General features: G+C 43.6%; 1 protein-coding gene across 5 annotated transcripts in view; it reads left to right on the top strand.

Annotated features, from left to right (window-relative positions):
• Positions 1 to 13602, top strand: part of dguok (deoxyguanosine kinase) — an 89769-nt gene that overhangs the window by 19459 nt on the left and 56708 nt on the right. Inside the window, exon 7 of one of the 5 annotated variants that reach the window (XM_051689908.1) lies at positions 12517 to 13499. The exons of 2 other annotated variants lie outside the window; for them this stretch is intronic. In XM_051689908.1, coding sequence (XP_051545868.1) covers positions 12517 to 12666 — 150 coding nt within the window. In that variant the 3' untranslated portion in view covers positions 12667 to 13499. Of the gene's footprint in view, positions 1 to 8477; positions 13500 to 13602 lie in introns of those variants that run through there. 2 more of the 5 variants (XM_051689941.1, XM_051689926.1) reach the window with 2 other exon arrangements.

Here is a 13602-nt window from a genome sequence, read left to right as displayed (position 1 = left end):
TTTACAGCCCCTACTTCATCGTACCAAAGAAAGGCGGTGGGTTGCGGCCAATCTTGGACCTGCGAGTACTGAACCGGGCTTTACACAGACTCCCGTTCAAGATGCTGACGCAAAGACGCATTTTAGCGAGCGTCCGGCATCAAGATTGGTTCGCGGCGGTAGACCTGAAGGATGCGTACTTTCACGTCTCGATCCTTCCTCGACACAGACCCTTCCTGCAGTTCGCGTTCGAGGGTCAGGCGTATCAGTACAAAGTCCTCCCTTTCGGCCTGTCCCTGTCTCCTCGCGTCTTTACGAAGATCGCAGAGGCTGCCCTTGCCCCGTTAAGGGAGGTGGGCATTCGCATTCTCAACTATCTCAATGAACGGCTAATCTTAGCTCACTCTCGAGACGTGTTATGCGCACACAGGGACCTGGTTCTCTCGCACCTCAACCGACTAGGGCTTCGGGTCAGCTGGAAAAAGCAAGCTCCTCCCGGTTCAGAGCATCTCTTTTCTCGGTTTGGAGTTGGACTCAGTCTCCCTGACGGCGCGCCTTACGAACGAGCGCGCCCAGTCGGTGCTGACCTGTTTGAAGGCGTTCAAACAGAACACAGCGTTCCACTGAAACTTTTTCAGAGGCTCCTGGGGCATATGGCATCCTCGGCGGTGGCCACCCCGCTCGGGTTGATGCATATGAGGCCGCTTCAGCACTGGCTCCAGACTCGAGTCCCGAGACGGGCATGGTGCCAAGGGACACAGGCCATTATGTCGGTCTGTCACCATCTTTTCAGCCCTTGGACCGACCTCTCCTTTCTACGAGCAGGTGTTCCCCTAGAACTGGTCTCCAGGCGCATCCCTGAGGAAGGACCTTCTTTCTCAGGGGAATTTGCCAGGGGGGAGCTGTCGCGAGGAGCGTGAGGTCCGAGAACCATGTCTGGGTGGGCCAGTAGGGTGCTACCAGGACAACCTGCTCCTCGTCCTCCCTGACCTTGCACAGAGTCTGTGCAAGTAGGCTGGCACTCTCTGGCACCCGCGCCCAGACCTCTGGAATCTCCATGTCTGGTCCCTGGACGGGACGTGGAAGACCTAGGTGGCCTACCACCCGCGGTGGTAGACACGATCACTCAGGCTAGGGCCCCCTCTACGAGGCGCCTGTATGCCTTGAAGTGGCGTCTGTTTGCTAAGTGGTGTTCTTCTCGATACGAAGACCCCCAGAGATGCGCAGTCGGATCAGGAGGCTGACCCCTTCCACCTTGAAGGTGTACGTTGCTGCCATAGCAGCACACCACGACGCAGTTGACGGTAAGTCCTTAGGGAAGCACGACCTGATCATCAGGTTCCTAAGAGGCGCTAGGAGGCTGAATCCCTCCAGACCGCCCCTCGTTCCCTCATGGGATCTCTCCGTAGTTCTTCAGGGCCTACAGAGAGCCCCCTTTGAGCCTTTGCAGTCAGTCGAGCTTAAGGCACTCTCCCTGAAGACTGCCCTCCTGACTGCGCTCACTTCCATCAAGAGGGTAGGTGACCTGCAAGCGTTCTCTGTCAGCGAAACGTGCCTGGAGTTCGGTCCGGGCTATTCTCACGTGATCCTGAGACCCCGACCGGGCTATGTGCCCAAGGTTCCCACCACTCCTTTTAGGGACCAGGTAGTGAACCTGCAAGTGCTGCCCCAGGAGGTGGCAGACCCAGCCCTGGCGTTGCTGTGTCCGGTGCGCGCCTTGCGCATCTATTTGGATCGCACGCAGAGCTTTAGACTCTCTGAGCAGCTCTTTGTCTGCTTTGGTGCACAGCGGAAAGGAATTCAATAAAATCCATCATGAGATGTTCAAACGGCATCTCTGGTGTCGGGTGTGCACTCTGCAAGATGGCTGGCATCTTTCCAATATTCATTTGCATGCAAATCATGCATTTTTGCAAAATTGGGCCGCAAAATGTGAAAAGCCTGGTGCATACCAGTATCTTTTAATCATATCAACCATGCCTCCTTTAGATACATGGTCTGCACCATGTGTCAACTTAGCCATAAATGGAAAAACTGATTTAGGTAAAGCTGGTTTATTTTCAGAGTCAATCCAAGTGCCAGTGGCAGAATCCATCCTGTAGTTTGCATGCCAGAGGATTAGTTCTTCCTCAGTAGCATTTTGCTGTAAAAGAGGTAAATCAGAGAGGTTAGTTAACGAGACAGCCGATAGGTCTGTCATCTGTAACTGTGGTAAGTTTGTCTATTTTGCTGCTGCTTTTTCAGCCATGTCGGCACGATTATTACTGTCTGAAATCCAATCAGAATCATGAGGATGTGCTCTGTATTTGCATACTTACAAAGTCTGTGGGAGGAGAACAGTCCAAAAGGTTAATTATAAGTGTTTTGTGTGCTGTCGGCTTTCCAGAAGTCGTCACAATACCACGATGTTTGTATAGTATGCCAGTGTCATGTAAAGTGCGGAAAGCATAATTACTGTCTGTGAAGAAATGCACGCATTTGTGAGTGCGAACAGTTCAGCCGCTTGGCGGAAAGAGATGATGGCAATCTAAAACTTTCCACAACAGTATGTGAGTCATATACAGCATAAGCAGATGAGGGAGACCCATCAGACAGCCTCAAACTACATCCGTCTACAAAAACAAAATAAAAATACAGTCAGCATTGATAAAGTATCAGGCACATCAGTCAGGGCAGTCCTCTGTTTCGAAACAATATCTAATACTATTAGGCAATCATGGGGAATGCTGTCATCTGCACATTGTAAGAGTGTAGCTGGATTTATAGTGTTGCAATGATGTATAATGACATTTTGCAAAGAGAAAAGTATGTTCTGATATGTTAAGAGCCTAGCATTAGACAAATACATAGTGCGTGCCGAAGTAATAATTTTATGCACATCATGTGGGATGTAAACTTCCAACAGATGCATGGCAACCAAATCTGAGGATGCTAATACAGCCTCTGTGGTGGCTGCTAAGGAATGAATGCATGGTAGTTGACCACAAATAACCAGATCTAAACGTTTAGATAAGTAAGCTAAAGGCTTCCATTTTTCACCGTGCGATTGTGTTAACACAGCAGACAAGAACCCATTGTTCTTGTGTACATACAATCTGAAAGGTTTACTGTAGTCAGGATTTGCTAAACAGGGTAGAGTAAGAAAAGCAATTTTGAGCCTTTCAGAAGGCAGAATCAGCTTCTGGTGTCCATGTAACTAAATCATGCATTTGTAGCGAATGCATATGAGCCAAATCAGAAAGCGGTTGTGACAATTCAGCATAATCAAGTATCCAAGCTCGACAGCAATTAATCATACCTAAAAAGTACATGACTTTTTTCTTTGTTCTCGATTTAGGAAATGAGGAGATAGCATGAAAACGGGATGGATCAATTTGATGGCCGTCATGAGAAATAATATGACCCAGATAATGTACTGATGTTCGTACCAATTGCAATTTGTCACGTGTACACTTATGTCTATTTTCAGCTAAAAAGATTAGCAAAGCCTTTGTGTCCTGCAAGCAGGCTTCTTCACTAGGGCTTGCCAAAAGCCAATCATCGACATAAATCAAAAGTGCACTTGCAGCTGGAGTTTTGAAAGTTTCAGTGTTGCCCAACAATTGAGCCGTAAAAAAACGTTGGGGAGTCGGTATACCCCCGTGGCATGACGTTCCACTGATATCTTTTATTTTTGAAGCAGAATGAAAACCAGTAACAGCTGTCCAGATGTACCGGAATCGAGAAAAATGCATTTGCCAAATCAATTACAGAAAAATGAGTGGAGTCTGGTGGAATTGTAGAAAGAATTGGGTACAATCGGGGCTAATGGGAACACAGCTTCGTTTGCCAAGCGTAAATCCTGGACCATTCTGTATTTGCCATTTTTTTCCTTTACTGCCAAAAGAGTACTAGAGACTGGGGAATGTGTACACAAAGAAATGACACCTTTGTCCAAAAGAGAATCAATGATCTCTTTCAGGCCTTTTTTTCCGCTTCTTTAGAATGCGGGTATTGAGCTCTATATGGTCTATGGTTTGATTTTGGAACCCCCTGCAGGGGTTGTGCATTTTTCATGCACCCGATATTGTATGAGCCTTTAGCCCACAGACCTTGGGGTATGTCCAGAAATGAAAGTACAACGTTATAACTGTCTGTTACATCTGAACTATCATCATTTTTCTCTTGTCTGGAACTAACAACGGTAGCCATCATAAAATTTGCAATATGAGTAACTTGAAGTGAGGGTGAAAAATACATTTCACCTCTTTTTTTTTTTTTCTCCAAACTCTACATGCTCTAAAACCTTCTGTATAAAACTTCCCATGTTTTTTCATTCTCCTCCCTTTTTTGCTAGAGAAATACGGGGCATGTCACAAGTCTTGTTGTTTATTTGAAAGCTGTACAGCAATACCTATGTATTTAACCCCCAGAAATATATCACCTGAATGCCCAATTTCCAATGCGCTCTAAGTCCTTGTGGTGGCGTAGTGACTTGCCTCAATCCGGGTGGCGGAGGATGAATCTCAGTTGCCTCCACGTATGAGACAGTCAATCCGCGCATCTTATCACGTGGCTTGTTGAGCGCATTACCGCGGAGATGTAGTGTGTGTGGAAGCCCACGCTATTCTCCGCAGCATCCACGCACAACTCACAACATGCCTCACTGAGAGCAAGAACCACACATTATAGCGACCACAAGGAGGTTACCCCATGTGACTCTACCCGCCCCTAGCAACCGGGCCAGTTTGGTTGCTTAGGAGACCTGGCTGGGAGTCACTCAGCACACCCTGGATTCGAACTCGTGACTCCAGGTGTGGTAGTCAGCGTCAATACTCCCTGAGCCATCCCTCTGTTTCTTACGACTTAGTACGTCTACTAAGAAGGCTGCGAGCTACATACTAGAAATTATCCTAGTACACTCACTGACTTTATAGTTATATGCAACTGAACTCTCCAGTTCACCAGGAATCCCCCTGGGACTCCCCTCTGATCAGAACTATCTCTGTTATGCAACTGCGAACCCAGTTCATATAAGAGTCAACTCTTTTTCTTATGCTTAATTTACCAAAGTAGCCAAATATATAAAATCAACTCACCGGGTCAATGGCTCTGTCACTCAACATGAGCAACTGTTGAAGCTAGGTGAGTGTCTCGTCCAGTTTCTCCGAGATCTCTTCAAATTTGGTCTTGTTGTCATCAGTCTGTCACTCCACTGATATGTTGGAGCCCGCCCATGGGACACCAAGAAATGTAGTGGAAATTCACCTGTAAAATTAATCAGGCAACTCCAGTGGTAAAACTGAAGCAAAGAAAATCTTTATTCTTACTCACAAGCACGGGTAGCCCTCCTACTACCAAAGCATACCTCAGAGAGCTACAAAGGTTGGTTCAAAATACAGAATATTTATCCAAAACAATCATGCATATTCATTTTTCAGAAGACAAAGAACCAACTAAATAATTGGCTAAATATAAAAAGTAATTCCCATAGAATTAATACAAATTAATTTTCCAAAATTTTCCACATTTTCCATTAATTTGAGTTGCCCAATCAGCGGGAGAGAGATAGAGGAGCCAGGGATGCCAGAGAGAGTGAGATGCACGTGGCTGATCTGTGTGTGTCGTTATGTTTCAGTTCAGCGTTTTATGTTGTAATTAAAGTCTTATTGATGGTTAATCCGGTTCCTGCTTCGCCACTGACGGAGGATCGCAGCGCCGAGGACAGGATTGGTTCGATGGTACTGGAGTGGTCCGCCAGGAGGCGGAGCAGTCCGCCACCGTCTGCCAGGAAGCAGAGGAGCCCCTGCCGTCCGCCAGGGGACGGAGGAAGCCCACTGCTGTCCGCCAGGAGGCGGAGGAGCCTGCTGCTATCCACCAGGAGACAAAGGAGCTCGCTACTGTCTGCAAGGAGGAGGCGGAGGAGCCTGCTGCTGTCTGTCAGGAGGCAAAATCCAGTGCCATCGCCCAGCGTTGCACAGGATTGCTGGACAGCTGGCTGAGGACTGAATGTGTGTGGTCAGGAATCAGAGTTTTCTTTTCTATTCTCTCTCGGGCTCTCCCACTCTCTTTCTCTCTCCCTCCCCTCGTCCTACCCAGGTTCCCAGGAGGCGGGGAAGACCAGCCAGCGGTGGAACGGCAGAAGGGAGGGGGGGAGTAAGTCAGGCCGGAGGTTTCCCTGGCCTGAATTGGGCGTTGGGGGTATGTGACGAGGAGGAGGGCGTGGCCTGGCACTGAGTTACCCAATTATAGGGAGAGAGATAAAGGAGGAGCCGGGGATGCCAGAGAGAGAGAGAGAGATGCACGCGGCCGCTCTGTGTGTGTTTGTGTGTCGTTATATTTCAGTTCAGTGTTTTATGTTGTAATTAAAGTCTTGTTGATGATTAATCCGGTCCATGCTTCCTCCTTTCCCTACTGAACAAGAGGCTTGTCTGCCACAATGATGTGATGTGGGAGATACCAAGACACAGTGGCCCATAATTTATCAACCGGGGAAGACACTTTCATCACACAGCCTGCTTCCACCAACTTTTTTTTTCTCTCCAATTTGGAATGCCCAATTTCCAATGCACTCTAAGTCCTTGTGGTGGTGTAGTGACTCGCCTCAATCCGGGTGGCGGAGGATGAATCTCAGTTGCCTCCATGTCTGAGACCATCAATCCACGCATCTTATCACGTGGCTTGTTGAGCGTGTTACCGCAGAGACGTACCGTGTGTGGAAGTCCACGCTATTCTCCGCGGCATCCACGCACAACTCACAACGTGCCTCACCAAGAGCGAGAAATACATATTATAGCGACCACAAGGAGGTTACCCCATGTGACTCTACCCTCCCTAGCAACCGGGCCAATTTGGTTGCTTAGAAGATCTGGCTGGAGCTTCCACCAACTTCTGAATTTCCTGCTTATACAGTTAAAGTCAGAAGTTTACATACACCTAAGCCAAATACATTTAAACTCAGTTTTTCACAAATCCTAACATTTAATTGTAGAAAACATTGCCTGTCTTAGGTCAGTTAGGATCACTACTTTATTTTAAGAATGTGAAATTTCTGAATAATAGTAGAGAGAATGATTTCAGCTTTTATTTCTTTCATCACATTCCCAGTGGGCAAGACGTTTACATACACTTTGTTAGTATTTGGTAGCATTGCCTTTAAGTAGTTTAACTTGGGTCAAACCTTTTGGGTAGCCTTCCACAAGCTTCTCATAATAAGTTGCTGGAATTTTGGCCCATTCCTCCATACATTTGTAGGCCTCCTTGCTCGCACATGCTTTTTCAGTTCTGCCCACAAATTTTCTATTGGATTGAGGTCAGGGCTTTGTGATGGCCACTCCAATACCTTGAATATGTGCCATTTTGCCACAACTTTGGAGGTATGCTTGGGGTCATTGTCCATTTGGAAGACCCATTTGTGGCTGAGCTTTAACTTCATGGCTGATGTCTTGAGATGTTGCTTCAATATATCCACATAATTTTCCATTCTCATGATACCATCTATTTTGTGAATTGCACCAGTCCCTCCTGCAGCAAAGCACCCCCACAACATGATGGTGCCACCCCCATGCTTCAAGGTTGGGATGGTGTTCTTCGGCTTGCAAGCCTCACCCTTTTTCCTCCAAACATAACGATGGTCATTATGGTCAAAAAGTTTCATTTTTGTTTCATCAGACCAGAGGAAATTTCTCCAAAAAGTAAGATCTTTGTCCCCATGTGCATTTGCAAACTGTAGTCTGGCTTTTTTATGGCAGTTTTGGAGCAGTTCCTTGCTGAGCAGCCTTTCAGGTTATGTCGATATAGGACTTGTATTACTGTGGATATAGATACTTGTAGACCTGTTTCCTCCAGCATCTTCACAAGGTCCTTTGCTGTTGTTCTGGGATTGATTTGCACTTTTCGCACCAAACTAAGTTCATCTCTAGGAGACAGAATGCATCTCCTTCCTGAGCGGTATGATGGCTGCGTGGTTCCATGGTGTTTATACTTATGTACTATTGTTTGTACAGATGAACGTGGTACCTTCTGGCATTTGGAAATTGCTCCCAAGTATGAACCAGACATGTGGAGGTCCAAATTTTGTTTCTGAGGTCTTGGCTGATTTCTTTTGATTTTCCAATGATGTCAAGCAAAGAGGCACTGAGTTTGAAAGTAGGCCTTAAAATACATCCACAGGTACACCTCCAGTTGACTCCAATTAGCCTATCAGATGCTAATTGGCTAATTGCCTAAAGGCTTGACATCATTTTCTGGAATTTTCCAAGCTGCTTAAAGGCACAGCTAACTTAGTGAATGTAAACTTTTGACCCACTAGAATTGTGATATAGTCATTTAAAAGTGAAACAATCTGTCTGTAAACAATTTTTGGAAAAATTACTCATGTCATGCACAAAGTAGATGTCCTAAATGCATTGCCAAAATTATAGTTTGCTAATATGAAATCTGTGGAGTGGTTAAAAAATGAGTTTTAATGACTTCAATCTAAGTGTATGTAAACTTTTGACTTCAACTGTATATTTCAGCCAGTTCTGGATCTTTCCTCAACCGTCATTCTGTGGCCCGTAATAGAGGAAGCACATCCTGAGTTGAAGAGGTTAAAGGTGGACTGCTGGGGCTTCTGAGTAATGGTGTAGCATAACGGGATACAGAATTCACTGGCAGGACAGTAGTTTGAGTTTCCAACAAATAAAGAGCATATTGATCATGTTTTGAATAAGTCTTATCCTTTTCTTTCCGGTTGGGGAAGGAGTCCATCTTCCACAGTCACTGTACATTCTCCATTAACTCAGCTGTTGTGGGACAAGCTATGGAACCACAAGGTGTGAAGAGGCTCTGTGCCCTAGATCCAGGCTCATACGCCAAATCATCAGCAGGACATTGCACAGCCCAGCCTAAGGTGGTGCACACTGCAACTGGTCCACGTGGAGTGGAACGTTTCAGCCTTTCCAAGTACAAAGAATCTGCCATTGGGGCTCTAACCAGCAGTGTGTTGGTTTCTTTCTGGCCTGCTTGGTCCCGTTTGTTATGGGAACCCTCCAAGGCAATGTTGTGAAGTATAGTAAGATGTAGGCCTTTACAGACATTACAGGGTTTCTTGAGGTTGCATTTGCTCGGTTCATGGCAACGAGCACACATGGGGCAACGATTATTAGATGTTATCCAATCCTTCAGCCCAGCCAGTGTGAAATTCATAATTTTAGGGCATGATCCCAAGAAGTGCGCCTGGTTATTGCAGTATGGACAGAATGGCTGGAACACCAGTGATGAAATCAAACACGCCTCCTCCCAGTTCCATTTTAGCTTTACGTAAACGTCTTTGCATGATAACAGATCCGTTCAACCTCTCATGCTCCCTTAAGGCTTCCTGTGCCTGAGCGTCCAGTTTCCGAATCTGGTTATCCATGTTCAATTCCTCTTCTATCTGACGTTCCACCTCCCATAAAGCATTGGTTTTCCTCCTCTCTTCCAAAACAGCCGTCTGCTGTAGGATTAAGTTTAAGGGCTGATTGTCCAGAAATACTACTTCCACTGGTGTATGTATAACTGGTTTCAGAGCTGCTTGATTGCTTGTGTTTTTAATATTTTGAATTGGGTGTACCATGAGAGACTTTACTACTGATTACAGAGGTGGTAAAATGGTCGCCATGTGTGTAATCAGGAGTTAGTTAATCAGGTAAAGGATGCACCACAGGTTACGATGGGTGATTAATATCAGCAGGAGGAACGTTATGTGACTTTGGTCTTTGGTGATGACCATGACTTTTTACACTGACAGATTTGTTCTTTTTTGGATTGGGAATGTCTGTGTATTGCTCTGGAGGATGCCTCTCCCGAAGAGGTCATGCAGGGAGCATGGTAGAGGATGCTTTAGGTATTTCTCCAGTAGAACATATTGGAGCTTCAGGTAAGGTGACATCCTCTTCCTGCTCATTTGATCTAGTTGGTGATAATTCCATCCCTTTGCCTGCCATACAATCACCCTTAATTTCCGGCTCTAAGGACCATTAAAGGATACTGTATTAATTGATTCGATTTTAAGGTGAAAAGGCTGGTCACCATTTAGTGACTAGGATAGATTGATCACACAGAGAGACTAGTTGATGTTCCAATTACCCTTCAAAGGACCTTTTATTTCCCACAGAGACATCTTGAATGTCTTGATGATGAATATGTAGATTGAGGTATTTGTATTCTGTGTGTGGGTGTGTTATAGAAACAAAAAGGAGAAAAACAAAATCAATCAACATGGTATAGCAATTATCCATAATAAGGAGTAAATATTTATAAACATTAAATGTCAAATATAGACAGGAATTGATTTCATGAAAGAAAGATGTGCAGTACAAATTAATAAATTCATTAGTAATGGCTATTATCATTGCCATTACACCACCTCAACTAACAAACTTCGATCACGGTGACCATTATTTAGGCAATAAACAAATCAATCCAATAACAACTATCAGCTAGAAATACAACAATCATGCGATAATAGTCACAACGACATCAAACAATGAATGAAATCAGCGGGAATCACACTAATCACAACCAATAAGATGGGCAATTGACACATTAGCATGCTACCTCTATAACCAGCAAGCTCAACACTACAAGCGGACAAATAAATCAACGCAGTGAACATAAAGATCAAGCGTATTTCTCAATGAATTAATTAACGGAGAAAATATCCTTCATGGACCATCGGAAAAGAGAAACATGGAAAGACACAACAAATCACAAATACTCAATTTAACATTAAAGATGAACACAAAGGAAGAAATGGCTTCCACGCTGTGGAATTCCATTCAAATGAGCTTGACCGTGAACAGGTGCACTTCCATCTACTATATCTGTAAAGCGCAAAGAATGCGCACGTAATCACATCACCCGTAGTATAGCTGAATCTACTTGACATACACTTTATAAGTACACCCCCCCCCCCCCCCCCCCACTAAATTGTTTAAAAAATTCAAACAAAATCTAACATAAAACAAAGGCAATCTGAGTAAACACAAAATACAGTTTTTAAATGATAATGTTATTTATTGAAGCAAAAAGGTTATCCAATACCAAATGGGCCTGTGTGAAAAAATATTTGCCCTTAGTTACCAAATCCCCAAATCTATGAAACTGCATTCATAATGGGGTTCAGCTGGACTTGACACACCCAGGCCTGATTTACTGCCTAAATAGAACTTTTTCAGCAGCATGAAGTTGTCTAAAAGGTCTCACCCAGTAGCACACTATGCCAAGGTCGAAAGAAATTCCAGAAATTATGAGGAAAAAGGTGATTGAAATAGCTTTTTAACCCTTCCCAAACTGATGTATTTCAAAGGCTCTGGGACTCCAAAGAACCAAAATGAGAGCCATCATCTCCAAATGGAGAAAACTTGGCACAGTAGTTAACCTTCCCAGAAGTGGCCGACCTTCCAAAATTCCTCCAAGAGCATAGGGACGACCCATCCAGGAAGTCACATAAAAGCCAAGGAAAACATCCATGGAACTGCAGGCTTCTCTTGCATCAATAAAGGTCACTGTTCATGACTACACTATCAGAAATTCACTGGGCAAAAATGCCATCTATGGAAGAGTGGCGAGGCAAAAACCACTGCTTTCCCAGAAGAACACTGTCTTGTCTGAATTTGCCCAAACACACCTTGATGATCCTCAAACCTTTTGGTAGAATGTTTTGTGGACGGATGAGTCGAAAGTGGAACTGTTTAGAAGACAGGGGTCCCATTACATCTGCCGTAAATCAAACACAGAATTCCACAAAAAGAACATCATGGTCAAGCATGGTGGTGGTATTGTGGTGTGGGGATGCTTTGCTGCTTCAGGGCCAGGGCGACTTGCAATAATTGAAGGAAACATGAATTCTGCTCTCTACCAGAAAATCCCAAAGGAGAATGTCCGGTCATTAGTCCGTGAGTTGAAGCTGAAACGCAACTGGATTATGCAGCAAGACATAGCATAGGAGTAAGTCCACCTCTGAATGGCTCAAAAGAAGCAAAATTAAAGTTTTCGAGTGGCCTAGTCAAAGTCCTTACTTGAACCTGATTGAGATGCTGTGGCAGGACTTTAAATGGACAGTTCATGCTCGAAAACCCTCCAATATGGCTGAACTGAAACAGTTCTGCAAAGAAGAGCTAAAATTCCACCACAGCACTGTGAAAGACTGATCTCCGGTTATCAGAAGAGTTTGGTTTGCTGCTAAAGGTAGCACAACCAGCTATTAAGTTTAAGGGGACAGTTAGTTTTTCACATGGGTTATATATTGGATAACTTTTTCTTCAATAAATATATACATATACATATATATATTTGAAAACAGTATTTTGTGTTTACTCAGGTTGCATTTGTTTCATCTCTTTTGAAGATCTAAAACAATTTAGTATGAAAAATACACTAAAACAGAAGAAATCAGGATGGGGGCAAATACTTTTCCATAGCACTGTATGTATGTGATTGTTTAAATGGCTTTATTCTTTCTGTTTGTGCATATGCTGACACTTTGGATATTACTGATATATTTTTACTAATCTAGGTAACAACTTTTTTCAGTGGATTATAAATGGCAGCATGGGATCAAACATCAATTTAGGATCATGTATGGACTATTTATTGATGACAATATGCTTAGGATCTTGGACTGTACATCTAAATGTTCTTTTGTGCAGAAGACCTTGTTTATACTTTTGCCTGGGAACGTAGCGTATTCAGTGTGCATCCTGTGTGCGCAGCTCTCGACGACAAAAGACTGTATACCTCACCACCTAATTTTCATTCCTGTCAAAATAAAATGTCACTACTGTGAATAAGGTCTATACACTAGCCTTTACTTTCTTAATGATTACTCTTAAAGTGGGGATGAAGTTTGTATTTACCATGGCAGCAAATCATAGAAATACCATTATGGTCAATAACTTGTTGCTTTTGCAAGGATTTTGGTTACTGCAGTGATATGCCCTTAAAAAGGTTGTGCATTGTTGGGTAATAAAAAAAAAAAAAAGGTTTCTATTATTTTACTGAGACTATTAACTGATTTCTTGTAATATATTTGTTTTAATTATTGATTTATTTCAATAAACCCATATTTATATTTGTGGAGTGAAATTCACTTGATTGAAACACCTTGGGTGCTTCTCATTTCTTCAATTGTGCATTCTTGTTTCCTCGCTCCTCCGTCCTTTAGAAATAAATGCGCTTTATTTTATTTCAGTTCTGCATAGATTATAAGGTTTCCCATTTCACATTTACTAGTGAGTCTGATGCTTTCCTTGTATGTGGTTTTTAATGGATGTTGTCCGTGGATTATGCAAATTGTGAATGTGTGCACACAGGCCCTATTTACAAATGTTTGGAATTCACTAACATACACATCACACATATGTGGGGCAGAAAATATTTGTGAAGGTCCATTTTTCATGCAAATTACTCTCAATGAACTCATATTATTATATTTACGAATGTCTCATGAATGAGGCCCTGTTTCTTTAAACTCAACAGTGTGTACTCTATCAATACTGGCACCCTTCCCAAATCAAGCAGCCAAAAAATTAAGGAAACAATTGTTTATGAGCAAGCTGAGAAAGCAGAAAGAGTGAAGACCCCAATGTCAATGTGTACTGGTTTAACATACAGATAAAA

This window comes from Myxocyprinus asiaticus, chromosome 4 (assembly GCF_019703515.2).
Source record: "Myxocyprinus asiaticus isolate MX2 ecotype Aquarium Trade chromosome 4, UBuf_Myxa_2, whole genome shotgun sequence".
Classification (NCBI taxonomy): domain Eukaryota; kingdom Metazoa; phylum Chordata; class Actinopteri; order Cypriniformes; family Catostomidae; genus Myxocyprinus; species Myxocyprinus asiaticus.
The sequence above is the reverse complement of the archived record's forward strand: the minus strand, read 5'-3'. Positions and strand labels throughout refer to the sequence as shown.